The sequence below is a fragment of the Halichoerus grypus genome, chromosome 5 (assembly GCF_964656455.1).
Source record: "Halichoerus grypus chromosome 5, mHalGry1.hap1.1, whole genome shotgun sequence".
NCBI lineage: Eukaryota > Metazoa > Chordata > Mammalia > Carnivora > Phocidae > Halichoerus > Halichoerus grypus.
This window is the reverse complement of record NC_135716.1, coordinates 111033230-111052960: the sequence shown is the minus strand read 5'-3', so window position 1 is coordinate 111052960 and position 19731 is coordinate 111033230. Positions and strand designations below refer to the sequence as shown.

The window sequence follows — 19731 nt, the reverse complement described above, 5'->3', positions numbered from 1 at the left end:
TTACAGCAAAAGGACTTTGTTACTTTTATGGGTGAAGGAATCAATCATTCTGTGTTCAAGATTTTCATTATATACCTGTATACCCGGATTGTCCACTGAAAAGTCAGCATTTGAAAAAGTAAAGGATAGCTCGCTCCTCTGTTGAGATTCACTGAATGCTGATTCTGCAACATTGCAAATAGATGTGGCTTTCCCACGGTGGTGTTCTGATCACCACTTCATTGTAGTATAACCTCTGGACACATATTTTAGAATATAGAATTCCAAAAGAAAAAGGTTGACTTTTCTTTCATATTTCATGTAAAAACAATCAAGTTCGATTCCTTAAGTTCCCTGAAATAGAGTTTCCCCTTTCTACTAATAATTCTTAAGGATTGAGGTAACACCTAAAATAACAATCTGTTTTTAACTGAGAATTTTTTTTTTAAAAGGAATTAAATTATATCACTCGTTCCTGTCTTCATTCAGAAATACGTACATATATATAACAATACACTAATAATGTCTGTTTCGGGTATATCCATCTGTACCATTTTGTTTTAAAGTTTTATTTTGGAATATATATTCACAAGTTGCAAAATATACACACACATACACAAACACACAGGGAGTCCCTGTGTACTGTTTCCTTCAATGGTAACATCTTGCATATAGTACAATATCAAATCCAGAAAATTGATGTTGGTACAATCCAGAGTTTATTCAGATTTCACCAATTTTACAAGCATTTATTTGTGTGTTTATATAGTTACATGTAATTTTATACATAGATTTGTGCAATTACCACAATCAAGATACAGAATTGTTTCATTACAAGGCTGCCTTTATAGCCACTTTCCCTTTCTTCCCTCCATTCCTAACACCTGGCAATCACTAATCTCTTTTCCATCTAATTTTGTTATTTTAAGAATATTACATAAAAAGAATCATACAGTATGTAACCTTTTAAGATCCCCCTCCCCCCACTAAAAATTCCCTTGGGGTTCATTCAAATTATTACATGTATCCATAGTTCCTTTATTGCTGCATAGTATTACATGGTAAGGATGTATGAAAATTTAACCATTCACTGTTGTTTTTTTTTAAGGGGGGCCAGGGCAAAGAAAATCTTAATCAGGCTCCATGCCCAGTGTGTGAGCCTGACGTGGGGCTCCATCTCACAACCCTGAGATCATGACCTGAGCCAAAATCAAGAGTCAGATGTTTAACTGACTGAGCCACCCAAGCGCCCCCTACCCATTGACTCTTTGGCATGTAGGTTGTTTCTAGTCTGAGGCTGTTAAATATGAAGCTGCTATATGTAACTTGTGTATAGCTTTTTATGTGCACACTTTTATTTCTCAGAGTAAGTGTCCAAGAGTATAAATGCTGGGTTGCATGGTAAGTGCATGTTTAATTTTATAAGAAACTGCTAATATATTTTCCAGTGACTACCATTTTATATCCCACCAACAATGCATGAGTGATCTAATTTTTCTTGCATCCTTGCCAGCATTAGGTGACTTTTAAAAAATTTTAGCTGATGTAAAATGTTACCTTAGTTTCAGCTGTTGGTAACTTTTATTTTAGCCATTTGGGTAGTGATACTTCATTATGGTTTTATTTTTTAAAAAAAGATTTTATTAGAGAGTGTGAGCAAGCATTCCTGAGCATGTGCACAAGTGGGGTGAAGGGCAGAAGGAGAAGCAGACTCCTCCCCGCTGAGCAGGGAGCCCGATGGGGGACTAGATCCCAGGCCCCTGGGATCATGACCTGAACTGAAGGCAGACGCTTAACCGAATGAGCCACCCAGGTACCCTTTCATTGGTTTTAACTTGAATTTCCCTAATAGCTAATGATGTTGAACATCTTTTCACATGCTCCACATATTTCATGTTTTTTACCCATTTTATAACTGATCTGTTTTTTTACTTTGAGCTTTGAGAATTCTTTATGCAGTTCACCTGTGAACAACACGAGTTTGAGCTGTACATGGTCAACGGTATAATCTAGTCCTTTTTTCGGATAGGTAGTTTGCATATATTTTCTCCTTTTCTATAGCTTGCTTTTTCCAACCCCATAACAGGGTCTTTGGTGGTGCAAAAGTTTTTACTTCTGATGAGTTCTGGTTTATCAGTTTTTCTTTTTATGCATCATGCATTTACTGTCAAGTGTGAAAATTTTGTCTAGCCCTAGCACTTCTAGGTCCTGAAGATTTTTTAATTTTTTTGAAAAGCTTTGCAGTTTTCTTACATTTAAATTCATGTTTTTACCTGTTTATTCGAATTGCCATAGCACTATTTAAAAGGCTGCCTTTTTTTTTTTTTTTAAGATTTTATTTATTAGAGAGAATGAGCAGTGGGGAGGGGCAGAGGGAGAGAGAAAAAGAGAGGGAGAAGCAGACTCCCCACTGAGCAGGGAGCCCGGTGCGGGGCTCAAGCCCAGGACCCCGGAGATCATGAACTGAGCCAAAGGCAGAGCTTTAACCGACTTTACCACCCAGGTGCCCCTAAAAGGCTATCTTTTCTGTATTGCTTTTGCACCTTTGTCAAAAATCGGTTGGATTTGTTTGGTGTATTTCTGGAATCCCTGTTCCATTATATGTCCCTCCACCAGTATCACAGTGTTGATTACTGTAAATTTTATTCTTTTTAAGAATTGTCTTAGTCCTTTTGTCCTGTTCTTAGTGTTTTGCCTTTCCATATACATTTTAGAGTAAGCTTGTGTCGGTCTACAAGAAAATTTTGCTGGGGGTCCCTGGGTAGCTCAGTCAGTTAAGCGTCCCACTCGATTTTGACTCAGGTCATGATCTCAGGGTTGTGAGATCAAGCCCTGCAGCAGCCTCTGTGCTTAGTGGGGAGTCTGCTTGGGATTCTCTCCCTCTCCTTCTGCCCCTGCACTCTCTCTTTAAAAATAAATAAATCTTTAAAAAAAGTCTTGCTGGAGGCGCCTGGGTGGCTCAGTCATTAAGCGTTTGCTTTTGGCTCAGGTCATGGTCCCAGGGTCCCAGGACTGAGCCCCGCATTGGGCTCCCTGCTCTGCCGGAAGCCTGCTTCTCCCTCTCCCACTCCCCCTGCTTGTGTTCCCTCTCTTGCTGTGTCTCTCTCTTTCAAATAAATAAATAAAATCTTAAAAAAAAAAAAAAAGCTTTAAAAAAATCTTGCTGGATTTTGATAGGAATTATGCTAAATTTATAGATTTGGAAGAATTGACCTTCCAGTCCATGGCACGTGGTACATTTCTGTACTTATTTGGGCATTTAATCTTTCACCAACTTTTGTGATTTTCAGCATACAGGTCTATACATGTTTTTTTAGATTTACACCTAACTCTATCATTTCTGTTGGGAGTGATTGTCAGTGGTATTGTGGTTTTTTGTTTCCAATTTCGTTTTGAGTATCAAGCAAGAATCCAGCAAAATGGAACCCTTAAATGTGTCTTTTTAAGCTGTCGCCTTTTCTTTCAGCTTTCTCCTACAAATAGCATTACTAGTCCTTTTAGAATTTAAGTAAGGGTAGAAAGGTTAGGTTTTTTAGTCCCTCCTCCGACTTGATATCCAATGTAAAAATAAACCCTTTGACATTTGATCATTACTGCCACTTGAAAACTTCCAGGACTGGGGAGTAGTCTCTTAATATAGAAAGGAGTTCATTTCAGTGATGGATACTGATTCTCTGTTCATTTTGCTGTTGACTCACGGTCATTGAAGACCTCCACATTTTTCCCTGCTTGGCATTTTCTCACCTTTTTCTTTCAGATACAGGGATCCAGAGTCCCACCTCAATGTGCCCTCTTTTCATGTAACATCATAAAATGATGGTCTGGATTCTTTATTCTGTGCCTTTTCCAGAGAGACATTAAGTGTAGCGTAGCTCTAGTTTTTAATGACACAAACCTTCCAGAAACTCAGACACCTAAAGGTGATGGGAGTGCAGAAGCAGAAAGGTGCCTAAGGAATTCTATCAGCTTGTAGGGGAAGAGTGTCTTGTCTGGATGGTATGAAGGAAATGACCAATAACCAACTTCCACCAAGCACTGGACTCTTTTATATGTGATTTTAACCAAGTTTTAAGATGCTATCTAAAATGTTTCTACACACAATAGGCTCAAAGGAATTTTGATTTCCCAGTATTACCCAGTTAGCAGATGGTCCAAAGATAATGGACACCAGAATCCCAAGTTGTGTTGGTTAAAAATTAAGATTCTAGAGCCATATTACAGACCTAAACAATTCATGGTGTGGGGTTAGAGGAGTGGAACAAGCTCTTTGAGGGCTTATTTAGCATTCCAAACTTTTGGAGGTGATCTTTTCCTTTTTCCCCCCTGCTTCTGTATTTTGAGCACCTTATAGTTACAATGTATATTTGGGCAACAGATGAATAAGAACACATGTAAACAGAACTCCAATGCAAGGTAGAATGATACACAATCAGAAGTACAAAGAACTATGGGTTTTCAAATGGGAGAGCACACATGGCTAAGATGAGATCAGTGAAGGTTTTAAGGATTAGACAGCATTTACAATAACTGGTAGATCAGTAAGATTTTCTTTGATTGTAATTTTTATTATATATATTCAGAACAGTATTCATTGCTCATTTAATATGGCTATTCACAACTATAAAGAAATTTGAGCAACACTGCGTATTAAGATGAAAAGTTATTACATGCTGAATCATTTTTTTAAAAAATTTATCTAAGATAAAGAATTACTTGGGGAGGCTTACAATTATAGGTACTCAATTTTTGTTAATTTTAAGACAATAACAATATTTAAGGATAAAAACACAACATAAAATTACATCTGAATTTGTAATTTATTTCCATGCTATTTCAACCACTTAATTGCCTTCTATACCTTGACATTCACATGAAAGAACAGCACATCATTAATGACCCAAATGCAAATAAGAGTAAAACTCTAGGCCTTAAATATTGTAATTTAAGAGTTTATATAACTGAAAACTGAAGACAAAATCAGTCATTAAATGATAAGTTGCTTAATTTTAGCGTAATTTTAATTTCAAAATTGAATACTGACATTTAAAAAACCATAAGGCAGATAAACTATATGCCTATAGGAATATTAAAGAATTTAGTTTTTTGCTAATTATACTTTTTTTGGTTAATACAAGTAACATCCTTCTTAATCCCACTCTTCATTTTGTGCCTATAAAAATAAAATTATGTCCTCAGTATTCCTAAATTCCTTTTTTCCAGATAAGGCCATTATAAGACGTTACTGAATCATAGGTTTAAAATCAGTGGCACAAATCATCTGTAGATAATGTAACAAGTTCATTGTTAGGTAAGGAATCAGAGTACAGTACAGTAACCAGCCAGAGGTAGAATTCTTGATCACAGTTTTATAGAAAAGATGCAGTAGTTTATATCTGTACTGTTTTACTAGTTATAGTATGGTAAGGTTGCTTCTCATTATGAGTTTAACAGAAGGGGGGAAAGGGAGGTCTCTTCATAGGTGATTGTTGGCCCTTGTTTTGCATGTATTGTAGGCACTACTCCTGGACACTTAAACATTTTCTTGGCCAGTTAAGGTAATTATATATGGCATTTACCTCATTTTTTAAAAGCTTCATAGTAGGGATAGCTAATCTTTTTGTTCTCCCAAGGGCATAAGGAGGGAAATAAATCTTTTTGTAAAACCACTCTGACTGTAAATTAGTAAATGAAACCATTCTCTCAATATCATTGCTTATTAAGAATTCCAGCAGTACTAATGTACAGACAGGTTCTATACTCAAATTTTTAAGTTGATTTCTCATATTTGTCTTAATATTACAAATGGGTATAACCTAAAAATTCTATTTAATTCATGATGTAGCTAAATTACCAGTATTTAATACTCCCCAGATTGCAATAAGCAAGGATGGCAGAGACTTTACATAGAGTTATTCTAACATACCGACCTTAAATTTGGGATTCTGTGGGCTTTCAAATCCTTACTTGAATGTCAATAAATAAAGTGATCAGAAAGGTCATTTAGTGAAAGTTATAACAATTGTAATGTATGTACCCAGTGCTAAACCTTACAGTAGTTTGTTTCATAAAATGTACCTGAATACTTATAAGAGACCATTAAAAACAGAATAAAACAACTGTAAAAAATAAAACCCTAGCCAAGTATAGTTTCTTCAGTTATCTGGAATTTAGTCTCATGATTGATATTAGGATTGGGTCATTATGATGAACGAATCAGATTCCAGATACTTAAGAGTTTATTTAAGTGACCTTAATTTTGATCAGATGTTCTCAAGCTTACCTAAATTCTTCTTTATTGATTGTTGTTGTTGATTTTGAGAACTCCGAAAAGGAGATACTTATTTATGTAAGGCCCAGATTTTTAAGCAGTATTTCCTTCACAACTGCTGTTAATAATGTATTATCCAAGTCAGTAATCATGTTAAAACTAACAACACTGCTGATAGGTAATATAAAAATAAAATTATTTTTCCTCACATTTAATTTCAAAATTCTAGTTCTGAGTTAAGGACTAGACCAAAGGTGTCCTTATGGAGACTGTGAGCAGCCTTTAGCTATTTCATTTCAAAGAGAAAATTTGTTCCAATTTTAATAATGACTGAGCATTTTTAAGAATTATTAAAATGTTGGCCTTTGGGGAATATAAGCTAAGTATTTAATACTTTTTGCTAGTATTTTAAATTGAAATATATTTGGTTATAAAAATCTCACAAATCTGTTTTTCACAGCTATGCTTCTATTTACATTACAGGAGAGATATATATGTAAAAAGAAAAGTTGAGTTTTTGTCTTCTAAAGATATATCCAATCCATGATTAGGTAATTCTCAGATGATTTATAATTTAATATACCGAAAAATTATACAATTAATTTATAATTGCCACATTTACAAAGAAACTTCAATATACCGAAAACTTCTAATTTGTAATTGCCACATTTACAAAGAAACTTCTAGGTAAGACAATCTTTTAAAAACAATGTTTGGTGTTGCATTTAGGCCCAAAGTTCATTTATTTAAATCACCTATGACATCTGCAAGATTTTTTCAAACTTAGGAAAATGCTGATTAATATGGCTTCATTCAATTATACCTATACTCTGTGAAATATTTCTGTTATACACTTAAGTACAACTGAAGCAATAAGATTACTTGCACAGACGAAAGTGAAGACTCCTTTCACCTTAGAATTATACTTGTTTCACACTTGTGGTAATGCCTGAAAACATTTTTTGAAAAGACTATTAATGGTCTTGATTATAACCGTGTATTGCATTTTTCCGTCTTTTTTTTCCCCAATGTTAATTACTCTAAAGTTTTAAGTTCTACTTTTCCTCTTATCTTCAAATAGACTCTTTAGCATATAAACTTGAATTGCTGACACTACCACCATTACCACTAAGTTAACCATAGACCAGAAATTGACTCTATCAAAGTTGCTTTCTTGTATGTTTCGATCACGAGCTTCAAATGCTCTAAGCAGAGTCTGGATATGACCACTTTTGCTTAGTCTGGCCTTGATACTGTTGATGGATTCCTGGAGATAAATAAAATAATTTTACTATCAAAGAATGCTCAGTAATTTTAAGTTAAACATGTGATTCACAGTACCCTAACATTCATACTAGTTTTACATCCAAACACAATTTTAATTAAGGGACAGGTACTACTTGGATCACCTAAAGATCTTCTGTAAGTTTATGTAATAGATCTCCTGATATATTTAAATTATTGTTTACAAATAGTTACTTAACAGAGGATCAAAGCTAATATAAATTGAAAATAAATAATGTGAAAATATATTTCAGTGCATAGTGCCAGGAATTTTATATACACTATTTCTTAGCCCTCACAACCATAAGAAAAAGACTAGTTTTTAAAAACCTAACTGATGAAAAAAAAAAACCATTAACAGCTTTTAGATATTTATCTTTATATAATGCACTGTGTCTTTATAATATTTTCTTTGAATGTTAGTCTTGTCCAATTTAGTGTCTAGCAAAACACCCAATGTTTTCATCTCAGAAAATAATAGTGAAATTAGAAAATATTCCAATTTTTGATATGCATATTATACATCCAAAAGTATAATCTATTTTTAATACAAAAGTGTTCCAAGATTACATTTGTAAAACAAGCTTATCAAGATGCACTCTTTAAGTTGTACATCTTCTGAAAAACCTGTTTTTATAGCAGGGTCCTGGTGAGAGAAGTGATTTGAAAACTATAAGAGGGCTATATGAGTATCAGTTAAAATTAAGTTGAGATTTGAAATGATGTCAAAAGTACATCGTCGACCACTTGAACAACATGGGGGTTAGAGGGGCCAACGCCCTGCACAGTTAAAAATCCACATAAAACCTTTGATTCCCGAAAAACTTTACTAATAGTATACTGTTGACCAGAAGCCTTACATAAACAGTCAAACCATTGTTTTCTGTTACATATATTACATACATTATATACTGTATTCCTACAATAAAGTAAGCTAGCAAAATGAAAAATGTTACTAAGAAAATTGTAAGAGAAAATACATTTACTGAAAAAAATCTGTGCATTAAGTAGACCTGCAGAGTTCAACTGCACTTTGTTCAGGGGTCAGTTGTACTTATGGCAAAAATAAGAAAATACTAGAAACAGATTTTCCTGCATAGTCATCTTGCTTAAAATCCTTATTTAAGCAAAAACTATACTCAAAATTTCAGACTTTCTGCTAAACCTACAAAACTACAAAGTGTAATATTTATCATTTGGGCATATTTGTAAAGCAACAGTAACCTAGTAATGCAAATACTTTCTAGAAAAATAAGGAATTCAGATCCCCAAATAAAAAAGATCATGCATAGTTCTTTTCAATATTATAGCAATGATAGACAAATACAAAATTATTTATCAAAGTTTGCTGTTAGGATACAAAATTTGGGGGGAAATAAAGCTCCTGAAAGACATTTTCCTTTAAAAAGGGCTTGTAAGTATTTTAAGCCATATTTAAATCTGAACTTACTGGTCATTTTGTTTAACCATGTGAATGAATTCAATCTCTTGAGAATGCAGTGAAGTACTAATAAGGTTTATAAATACTAGTGTTTTAGTCTTATTGGCAAAATAAATTTAAAATGGAAGAATAAGTTAATATGATTGAAATTTAAAAGATATATACATGGGAAATTATGGTGAGATAAAAAACTGTCATGGTAAAAATTCATACCAATCAAACTTAATCCTTTCAGTTTGCATTCATAGTAACACCAATGGAAAAGGTAAGAAAAGTAGTATTTATTATGCCATACACTGTTTAAAGTACTTAGACACATGACGTTTCTTATTTCATCCTCACAACAACTCTAGAGGTATTATCCCCATTTTGCAGGTGAGGAAACCAAGGCTGTGAGGGCTCATTCACTAAGCAATCACACATGATAATACATGATCGTCTAATTTTCTGACTTCTTAAGCTAACTGATCTACATATAGTATGTCTCTTCTGCTGTTTGACAGCTGCTTTCCTAAAAAAACTCAAGTGATCAAAATACCACATTATTAAAAAAATTCAGGTTATAAGACTATTAGAGATTACACAGTTTTAGTTGGCAATGACCATGTTATTTCTCCTCCAGGAATTTCTATAATACAGCTATATATGCTATTTACAAATACCACTCAGTAAATTCTATCATTTGATTACATCTACCTGTGGCTGAAATGACCTTTTCCCCCATCACCAACACTATTATGGACAAATAGGTTCTTACACATGCACATTTCATTATGCATGTAAATGATAAGGCAATTCAAACAAACAAGCCATATTCTAAAAGTTTTCACTCCTGAATGTAGTCCTAGTTTCTGATAACTGCTAGGTCTGGTCTAAGTAATGTAAACAGTGTTCCCAAATTAAGTAATATCAAATTTCATGTTATAAAAATTATGCTGTGAGAAAAATGCCTATAACATCTTAAGTGTTTACAAATTGCTCACTTTTTTTCTATGTGCAAGTATGCTATAGATCATTACCTTCTTTATTTGTGAACATTCTAAGGGAGTTTTATAGTTAAGAAGAGCCTGTGTTCAAGTTCTAGTTCCCCCCCTTTCTGGTTATGTGACAAACATTACTTACTCTCCCCTAAACCACAATTTCCTCATTGGAAAGATGGAGATAAATAATCCTCATAGAATTAAGTAAAGATTACATGAGATAATGCAGAGAAAATGATTATTTCAGTGCCTATCACACAGTCAGGCTTCTGGATAATTTTTATTTATTAAAAGACCATACTGACCAGGATGTCTTCCAGTTTCATGTCCAACATGTCTGTCCCAGTAATATATTTCTTCCAGTCCTCTTGTTCTTGCTCCTGTTCTCCCATATTATCCAGGATTAATTCAAAGAAAATCACCTTCTCAGAAATGGTGCTGAATGTATTATCAAAGCAGAACATGTAGTCACCATCTTCAGTCTCCACCCTGTATTAAAAACAGTACATGTCTTCAGTTATCTATACTTCTATTTGGGATCAAAGGAAAAACTACTATAGGTAAGAAATAACATGGTTTATAGTAATTGGATAGTTTGCTGATAAAAAGACTTACTTAGTATTGAAAGATAATTTATAATTTCTTAGGAAAGAGGCAACCTGGAAATATATATGTAAAATATATAAGTAGTTGCAACTTAGATGTGCTTGGCATTTACTCAGGAAATACGGTAAAAATCTTGACCTAATTTTTGGAAAAGGATAGGATTAAAAACAATAAAACACAGATACATTGATACCACACAATGATCTTTAATATTTATATATTAAGAGTAATTTATCATGAGTTCAATTCATATGCAAATATGACCACAAACCTCCCCTTTAATTTAGATTACTTTCTAAAGTGACTTGTTTTCAAAAGCAGTGATGGATTGTTCTAAATGCTTTCTTCCAGGGCTCCTACAGGTTAAGACCATCTTTATAACACAGGTTTACAGAGATTCGGGATCAGTGGCCAACAAACGAGCTTTACACTCAGTGGCATTAGCTTTACTGAATAAATGCCACTCACATCTAAGTTAAACTTGTATCTTGGTCTCATTAGCTTCACATTCAAGATAACTGGCCTAGAACATGTGATTCTTCTAAGTCAATCTCCATTTCTTTTCCACCCCTGTATCCAATTTATTTAGTTTAAGCATAAGAGAGAAGTACTCAGCTATTTGATTGGATCTTAACATAAATAAATATATAGCCAATACTTATATACCCCTTTATAATTTACACACTACTTTAACATATTTTAATTCTTTTAATCCTTATATTTTGAAGTAGGCATAACTGACTTTTTCAAGGTAAGTAAAATAAAGTTCACATAAGTTAAAATACTTGCCTATGATCACACAGCCTGTCATAGGCATAGACGAAGCTTGGTTTTCTGACTCTCATGTTAATTGATCTTTCTTTTCTATAGTACTGCTCAGAGCCTGTCTGCATTCCTTGTAATCTCCTCAGTCATGACAAACCTTTGTCTTGAGGATGTATTTAACCTTTGGAAGAAGCTTGAAGAATATACTGGCGAATACAGTGGGGAACAATTTTAAAAGGAAAAAAAATGATATGACTATTATGTAAAGTTAAGTTCAATTTTAATCACTTTTAAATTTAACTCTTAATTTTGTTTAGTCTTAATTTTATTTAACTCAACTTTATTTAGCCATTCTTAACCCTGTACTGGATAAAAAGGGGAAGCTTTGTACCTACTACTCTTTTTACATGTAAAGTACAGATCTACATACAATACAAAAACTGTGGTTTTAAAATTTCATGGGATGATAAGGCAGAAAAGTTAGAAAGGTTGCATGGGGACAAGAGTAAAAATGAAAAAAGTTTGAGAAGCACTGACTCACGTGGATGAGCTTCAGCATGTGTATGGAAAAAAAAAGATATTTTACTACTTTATAGTCATTCCTATACTAATCTCTTTCTAAATCTGTTGACTGCTTTTAGTAGAAAGAAACTTTAATACTATAAATGATACAAAATATTATCCAAATAAAAATTGCAGAGTTAATTTTCCCTTCAAGTAGAATAAAGACCAACAGTAGTCCAGAACGGGTAAATTCTGGCGTGAGTTACAGTAACGTTAATTCAGTTGTCTAGAAAAAAACACAAACACACAGACTTCTCATTCCTGGAAGTGCCAGCGAATAGGTATTACTTAAGCTGTTTATAGTTCTGTTTGGAGACATTTTTACTAACCCTGCCTTCTGAAAGGACAGTATTTAAGGATTTAATTGAAGAAAAAAACTATTTCAGTGCCATAACAGAGATATTTTATAACCTGCCTTTAAAAAGTTAATATAGCTAAAGATAAAATTTTGTTTAAATCTGATTTTTTAGAAAGCAGATTTGTAAATTTGGTGTAGTGATTAAGAGTGAGTTGGACAGCCTGGTTTTAAATCCTGGCTCTGCTGTTCACTAGATGTGTAACTTTCATTAACTTACGTTAGTGCTCTATGCCTCAATTTCTTTATTGATAAAATGATAATATCATGTACCTCATAGGACTATGGTAAAGTATTAAAAAAAATTAATAAACATAAAGTGCTTAGAACAGTAGCCTGGCACATCAAAAGAACTCAATAAATGTGAACTCTTATAAACTCATTCTTTTTTCCCATTGGTTTAATGAGAGGTAATTCTATGCAAGAAACCAATAAGATACCTTTTCTCCCAACAGTTAATCTTAATTTATCTCTAAAGGAAAGGAGAAAATTGGAGAAAAAAATGACAGAAATTCTACAAATTTTCTAGATTCTGAAATTTAAAGATGAGCTACATTTTTAGTTTCTGTTCACATAACTATCAAAGAGAAAGCATAGTTCCAAGTATATCAATAGAAACTGACTTTTTAAATTACTGTTTCTCTATTTTATTATTAGTTTATACAAATATTTTTTTCTGAGCTCTGCATAGGTAAAATGCCATTTTAAAAAGCACTTTAATAAAATAAAAAATAAGAAATTAAAAAAATTTTTAAATAAAAACTTAAAAGAAACTTTAAAAATTAAAATATAAAAAATTTAAAAATTAAATAAAAATAAAATAAAGCACTCTGAAAAGAGTATTATAGTTGAGATATTTTCCCCCTCATTCATTCATACATGTGTTTAGTATTTGCTATCAATTACATGCCAAGTATGCTGGTTAACAAAGACCAGTAACTATAATAACTAGTACTTACATAGTGCTATGTGCCAGAGATGTTCTAAGCATCGTATGGTAGAAAGCAAGAATTTTGATCCATCCTGCCTCCTCCTCTTAATAAATGTGTATCCCTGCAGACTTATTTTAACTTCTCTGAGCCTCCTTGTCTGTAAAATGGGAATTGGGGAATCAAAGAATCTCTCATAGTGGGTTGGAATGATTAATTTGAAGCATATGAAATGGAAAGCCTAGTTTATGGCAAATATTAGACTGTATTTGCTTTTCTTCTACCTGTAAATTCCGAGTTTAGTTTTGATGCAATAAGTAAACAAAGTGCTGTAGTAAAATGATAGAATGAATAGGGAAACACACTACTGAGATATGAAAAAGAGAAGTGAAATTAAGGGAGCATATATAGCCTTTGTCAAACTTTAAACTTCTAACAAGTTATTTTCTTTCTTTCTGGTTTCCTATGGTCAGATCTTTTACTATCACATCTTCTAATTATCTAAAAAGAATGAGGTCTGAGTTAAAAAAACCCAACTTTTACAGGCATACACACACAACACATACGCACAAAGATGTACTTGTTTTTTTAAGAAAGTAAACAGTGGGCAAAGATGATAAAGCCAGCAGCTCAAACTATAGGATACGTACCTGGAACAGTAACTTAAAATGGAAAGGTTGTGCTAGTCAGAAAGACAGGTTTAAAATGCCACAACAGACTGAATGCAATACCTAGGGCATACTCATCTTATTTAACCAAAGCAAAGAAAAAATTTAGGATCAATAAAAAACTATTAAAAAAAAGAGAAAAAAGTTAATGGAAGACATGTTAGTTTATGATAGACCACTATCTAGGACTGTTTAAAATGTTCAAATGGAATCATTTAATACTGATGTTTGTATCAAATGTGCTAAATTTCCCTGCCCTGCAGATAGCCCATTGGTATTACTCAGCCCAAGGAACTCAACTAAGAGATCACTTACGTGTGAACTCCATCTGATTTTCTTTGTTCAAAAACTAAGGTTCTTCCTTCTGGAGAGGCAAGATGGAAATCAATATCTAACCCTGCTCCATCTAAAACCTGTAGAAAAGCACAAAAGAAAAGAACACATTATAAATTCTGAAAATAAAAAATATATAAAGTAGATCATATGATGAAAATAATTTCTTTCTAAATCTAGAGAGGTAAAGAAAGTCAACAAGATGCATTTAAGGGCTAGAAAGGAGCACAAAGATCATCCAATTCAATTCTATTCATTTTGGAACTTTCTTGCCAATTCCTGTTGCCATCACCTAACTTTAGGCCTTATAAATATTACTAAAATAATCTTCCTAAAATGATGCCTCGATTGAGAAGCCCTATAGAGTGGAAGGAAACACAGAAGGGAGTTCAAATGGTAAACCTTTTTACTTAGGCAATTTAGAGCATGCTATGTAACTTTTCTGAGTTTGTTTCCTCTTCAGTAAAATAGTAATTAGCTATTTCTTAACCCAGAACTCAAAACTTCCATGATCTGACTCCAACTGACTTCTTCAGTGCATTCACTTATTATTCCCCAATATGAACTAAATATTCCAAGCAGGCTATTGTTTTACTTGCCAGTGAACACAGTCTGTTCCTTTACAATCCCAAAATGATGATGATAATAGCTAACAATTACAGTGTATGCCACATATTGTTTTAAGTGCTTTATCTGGGTTAATTTCCTCAAAACAACTCTAAGAAGCAGGTCTTACTACTGTTCTCAGTAAAATAGAAGAACCAATTAACAGAACAAACAAACAAACAAAAACCACAAAAAAAATGAGGCACAGAGAAATACTTTTCTCAGGTAGATATAGTCAATGAATGTCAAAATTTGAACTCAGCAGTTTTCCTCCGATAACTACTCTTTTTCTTACTTAACACTCCATTTTATTTTTCTTGGTGGCTTTAATGGAATGATATAAAAAATTACCTGTTCCTATGCTATACTTACTTATCAACAAAAGTAGTTTCAAATAGCCAGCTAAATATATATAATTCTCTTTCATCTTCAAATCCCAATAAAATGAAGAAAATATATTGATACAAATAACAACACTGGAAATCTAGGAAGACTGTTAACAGACATGAAGAGTAAGGAATTTCTGGAAGATAGTCCACTGAGCAAAGGATATATATATCTAGCTAACAATAGCTATCAATCTCAAAATTCTCACTGAAACAGACTAGAGAAACACATTTGTTGAAATCAATGCCCTCTTTTTCATGTTACTGGTTTTACTGAAAGGATCAAATTCTGAAAAAATAGTTAATATAAACAGACTTCAAAATGTTTCTTCATAAGTATATATCCTCAGAGAAATTCAAGAATGTGTAATCCATAAAAATGAGGTTGCTGGTATGAAAAATAAAAAAGATAAAAAATGTTGCCAAAATAAAGTCTTAACAAATGTAATGACAGCAGAATGAATATGGATAGAGACTAAAAATCAGCGAACTGGAAATAACCAAGGAATTCTCAGAACAAGGTGAAAAAGTACAGATGAAAAGTATGAGAAAAATGGTAAGACCCTTTGGGAAGGACAGAGCTAAAGATTTCAAATATCTATCTAACAAGCATTTCAAAGAAGAAAACCAAGAGAAATGAAGGGAAGAAATCATCAAATAAGAGAACAAAAATTCTTGCTTCAAAAGATAAAAATCTTGAGACTGGGAGGGGCTAATAGATGTAAAAGATAAAAAAATTCCTACTGACTTTCCAAAGGATTTAAAAAGAACAACCTAGAAACTTCCAATGTTAAGTAGTAGAGAACTACTACTTTTAAGAATTGGGATTGGCATTAGAATTCTTACATATAATACTAGATATAAAAAAACAATACAGCCATGTCTTCAATGATCCCAAGTAAAAGAAAATTATATTTACTAAAGTGAAAGCAAAAAGTTTGTCCAAGGACTCAAAGCATTTTATTTTATTTTTTTAAAGTTTATTTATTTAGTCATCTCTACACCCAACGTGGGGCTCGAACTCACGAACCCAAGATCAAGAGCCACAGGACTCAAAGCATTTTAAAAGAATTACTCAAAGTTATCCTCTAAAAAAGCCAAAAAAAGATACCTATCAGAAAATAAGAGATCTAACAAAACTAAACAAAGATTTCAGTAAAAGACTTAAAAGATATTATTGGTAGTGGCTGTCAGGCTTAATGAAATTGTTAAAAATGATAAGAACACAGAAGATAACTAAAAATATATAAAACACAATTTTAAAGCATAAAAATATTTATTTAAAAAACACCATAATCTGAAAATAAACTTCCTGATGATTTCACTAGAAGATGATGAGTGCCACTCTCCCTAGTCTGTACTGTTGTTGTAACGGTCTTTCAGTTCCTCAAAGGCTTTCTTCTGTCTTCTTCCTCAATGCAAATTTAAATCACCCCCTTATGCCTAATAAGGCTGATTTTTCTACAGATCTGAATTGTACTTCTGGAATGTCTTCTCTCAATTCCCAGATGAAATTAAGTCCTATTAAATCTTCTCATAGCTGTATATACCTACCTTCATAGCACTTTAATTAGAGTTACAATTTTACATTTATTTGGAAACAGTTTGATTACTTTTTCCATACTAGATTGTATGAGAACATGGACTATATTTTTACTCACCGTTATATCCGTAGCACTTAGCATAGTGCTCCAACAAATTAAGCACTTAGCAATGATTTTAAAAAAGTTAACTGAACGATCTAGTTTATTCCTAAAATGTATGTATTGACATTTAAAATTTTCAAGAACTTAATATAATGTGGGGCTAGTCAATTATTCTAAAAGTGTCCTCCTAAAGCTGGAAAGTAAGAAATGGTTAAAAATTTTCAGTATGTCACAGTGACCTAAGGGCAATGTCTGGAATGTCTGTTCCCTGACATTTTAAAAACGAAGACAAAAAGCAGTAGCTGGTGTTATTGGAAAATTAATCCTGGAATTGGAAAATGCAAACAAAAAGGTGAAGATTACCTCTTACTCTACAAACCCCTCAAGGTTGTCTAGGACTACAGACATTAAATCATTTTACTTCTTTCTTCAATCAAAACAATTAAGTTGTTTAGGGGGATTACTTCAGGGGGAACAGTCCCTTTAAGAGTGACTAAAGATGCAGAGAGCATAAAGCTAAGCCAAGCCAGCTATATAACTCTAGAAGTGTAAATGTAGAAACACCAACATTCACTGCCTATTTACTAGTGTCAGGGATGGTCTATAAATACATATTAACACATTTCTTAAAATCAACTCTGTGAGGTAATTACTATTATTTCTATTTTACAGCAAGAAGTTAAATAACTTGTTCAAATCACAGAGGTAGTAAGTGACAGAGTTAGGATTTCAACCCAAGCATTTTATCTCTACAGATTTTATATCATAATCATAAGAGGTCAGTAGTTCATATACATTTCCTCCCTAATACCAATACCTGGATAAATACTAAGGAATTTTCAAATAATACAAATTGTTTTCTTAACCTCCAGTTGGGTTTCCTTGCCTCTAACTTTGCCCTCCTTTTCCCACACTGTACCCAGTGATCTATCTGGAAAACATTTCTGACTGTTACCATGCTGCTTCTATCTTCAATGGCCCTTGTACAGAACAAGGGCAAAGCCACTCAGCATGGCACACAAGCCTAAAGATTCATGATCCATGATCCAGCCTCCTGACCTCTCCAATCTATTTTACTTCTACTCGCACCCTAGACTTTAGTCTTCAGGTCTAATAAAAACTCAGCACTTGTAGTGTCCACATACTGCCCAGCAACAAAACACACTATGCATTTTATAACTATTCGTGTTTTGTTCCTTTTCCTGAAATGCCCCGCCTTCTTTGCATTCTTGTCTCACTTAAGCATCTTTCAGGATTCAAATTTATTTTCTCCAGGAATCCTTTTCTGAAACACCAGAGAAGTGGTTGTCCTCTAACAGCACTTAACGATACTTTATTGAAATTAGCTGTTTATTAGCCAGTATCCCTTAAATAATAAGATCCTTGAAAACGGACTCTTTTTTTGTCCATGTCATAGTTGGTCATCTCATCCACACTCCTCCCATCCCCCTTCCACCCCTGCACATGGTAAATGAACTTTTGAACTACACTGGAGATCAATAAATGTTGCGTTCTAGCCTCAGTTTTGCTCACTATATGACTTCAGATATTGCGCTCTCTATTGCTTTCCTTAAATATCTAGAAATAATTTAATTCTAAGGTTCCTTCCGATGAAAATTCTACATAACTTATTTTGCTCTATAGGCGACAGTAACTGTTGAAAATAATTCTTTGCATCAACTTAAAAAAATTATGATTATAAATTAAATAATCTGGGAAAAATTAAAAGGTGAACCACACCAACGCATTTTTTTTTTTTTTTTTTTTTTGCAGTGCTACCCAGAAGCATCAAAATTAGCTGTGTGGAACTAACAAGATTTCTTCTAAGAAATTACCCTCTACCAAAATGACGATATAAATTAAGGCAAATCCCTACATAATATTATGAAGATACTAAAAAGAAAACAATGATATGGGAGAAATGCTTATAATGATGAACTAAAAGTTATAAAGTTTTAATATACAATTAAATATTGCTTGGTTTAAAAATATATAACTGAGAAGGAAATGTACCCATTAAATACATCAAGAGCTCCTTTAAAAATATTCCAAAATCGGATTTAGGGATAATCACAAGTTCACAGTTCAAAAATCCTTAAATGAAGCGATGACAGTGAAGATTTATAATACCGGAATTGGGTGAGCGTGGTCGGGGTAACAAAACAAGTGTCATCATCTCCAATGATGAAGGAGAACGTGTTGCCAGTCCTGTATTGAGAAATTCCCAGTATCATAGCGTGTGCTGGTTAGCAAGGCGATGGGCGAATTATGAAACAAAAAGAAAAACCACCGAGATCACCAGTGCTGGCCTCTTTCCGACGGGAGGAAAGGGGAGAGGGCGGGTAGTCAATTCCAGGTCCCGCCTAACTTCTGGGTCCCCGGCCCCAGGAGAGCCGAGCCTCGCGCGCCTGCGCGGAACGGGCCGGCTACCCCGGCGGCCCTCGCCTCTTCACCACCCTCGCAGTCCACAAGAAGTTTCTAAGCGGGTGAGAGGCGAAGACGCGGGGTAGCTGGGATAAAGGAAGAAGGCTGCTTCACCCTCCGCACTTACTTGGTACTCAATCTCCAGCGACGCCTTCAGGGGCATGGGCTGGTAGAAACACTCCTTCTGGCCGGCCGGAAGGGTAAACGTGAAGTCGCTGTCTAAGGAGGGCGTGAAGCCGGCCGCCCCCGGCAGCAGCACTGAGAACAGAGTGGCCAGGAGGAGCACCGGGCAGGGCAGCCAGATCTTGTCGCCCATCCCTACCGGGGCGATCTCGGGCTGGAGGAGACGCGGCAAGTGTGGGTTATTGGCACCTAGGCTCCGCTTTTCCTCCCTGGACTCCTCGTGGTTGGCAGGGAAACCTGGAGCCTGAAGAAACCAGGTGGCGGCCGCGGCGGCGGCGGCACAGGATCCCTCAGAGCGGGAAACGCCGGCCTCC

General features: G+C 34.1%; 1 protein-coding gene across 1 annotated transcript; it reads right to left on the bottom strand.

The window, feature by feature from the left end:
* Nucleotides 1–675: 675 nt before the first annotated feature.
* On the bottom strand, nt 676–19550 carry TMED5 (transmembrane p24 trafficking protein 5). Its single transcript, XM_036103406.2, has 4 exons — nt 19362–19550; nt 14155–14252; nt 10258–10441; nt 676–7514 (listed from the first exon to the last, which is right to left on the bottom strand). The coding sequence occupies exons 1-4, from the start codon at nt 19548–19550 to the stop codon at nt 7296–7298; spliced, it is 690 nt and encodes a 229-aa protein (XP_035959299.1). The 3' UTR covers nt 676–7295.
* Nucleotides 19551–19731: the final 181 nt, after the last annotated feature.

Excerpts from the sequence above, each read along its gene's own strand:
- TMED5 (XM_036103406.2), bottom strand. The coding sequence starts at position 19,550 with ATGGGCGACAAGATCTGGCTGCCCTGCCCGGTGCTCCTCCTGGCCACT. Across the intron at positions 14,253-19,361 it reads CGCTGGAGATTGAGTACCAA|GTTTTAGATGGAGCAGGGTT; the intron begins GTAAGTGCGGAG and ends GCTTTTCTACAG. Across the intron at positions 7,515-10,257 it reads TGAAACTGGAAGACATCCTG|GAATCCATCAACAGTATCAA; the intron begins GTCAGTATGGTC and ends ATTTATCTCCAG.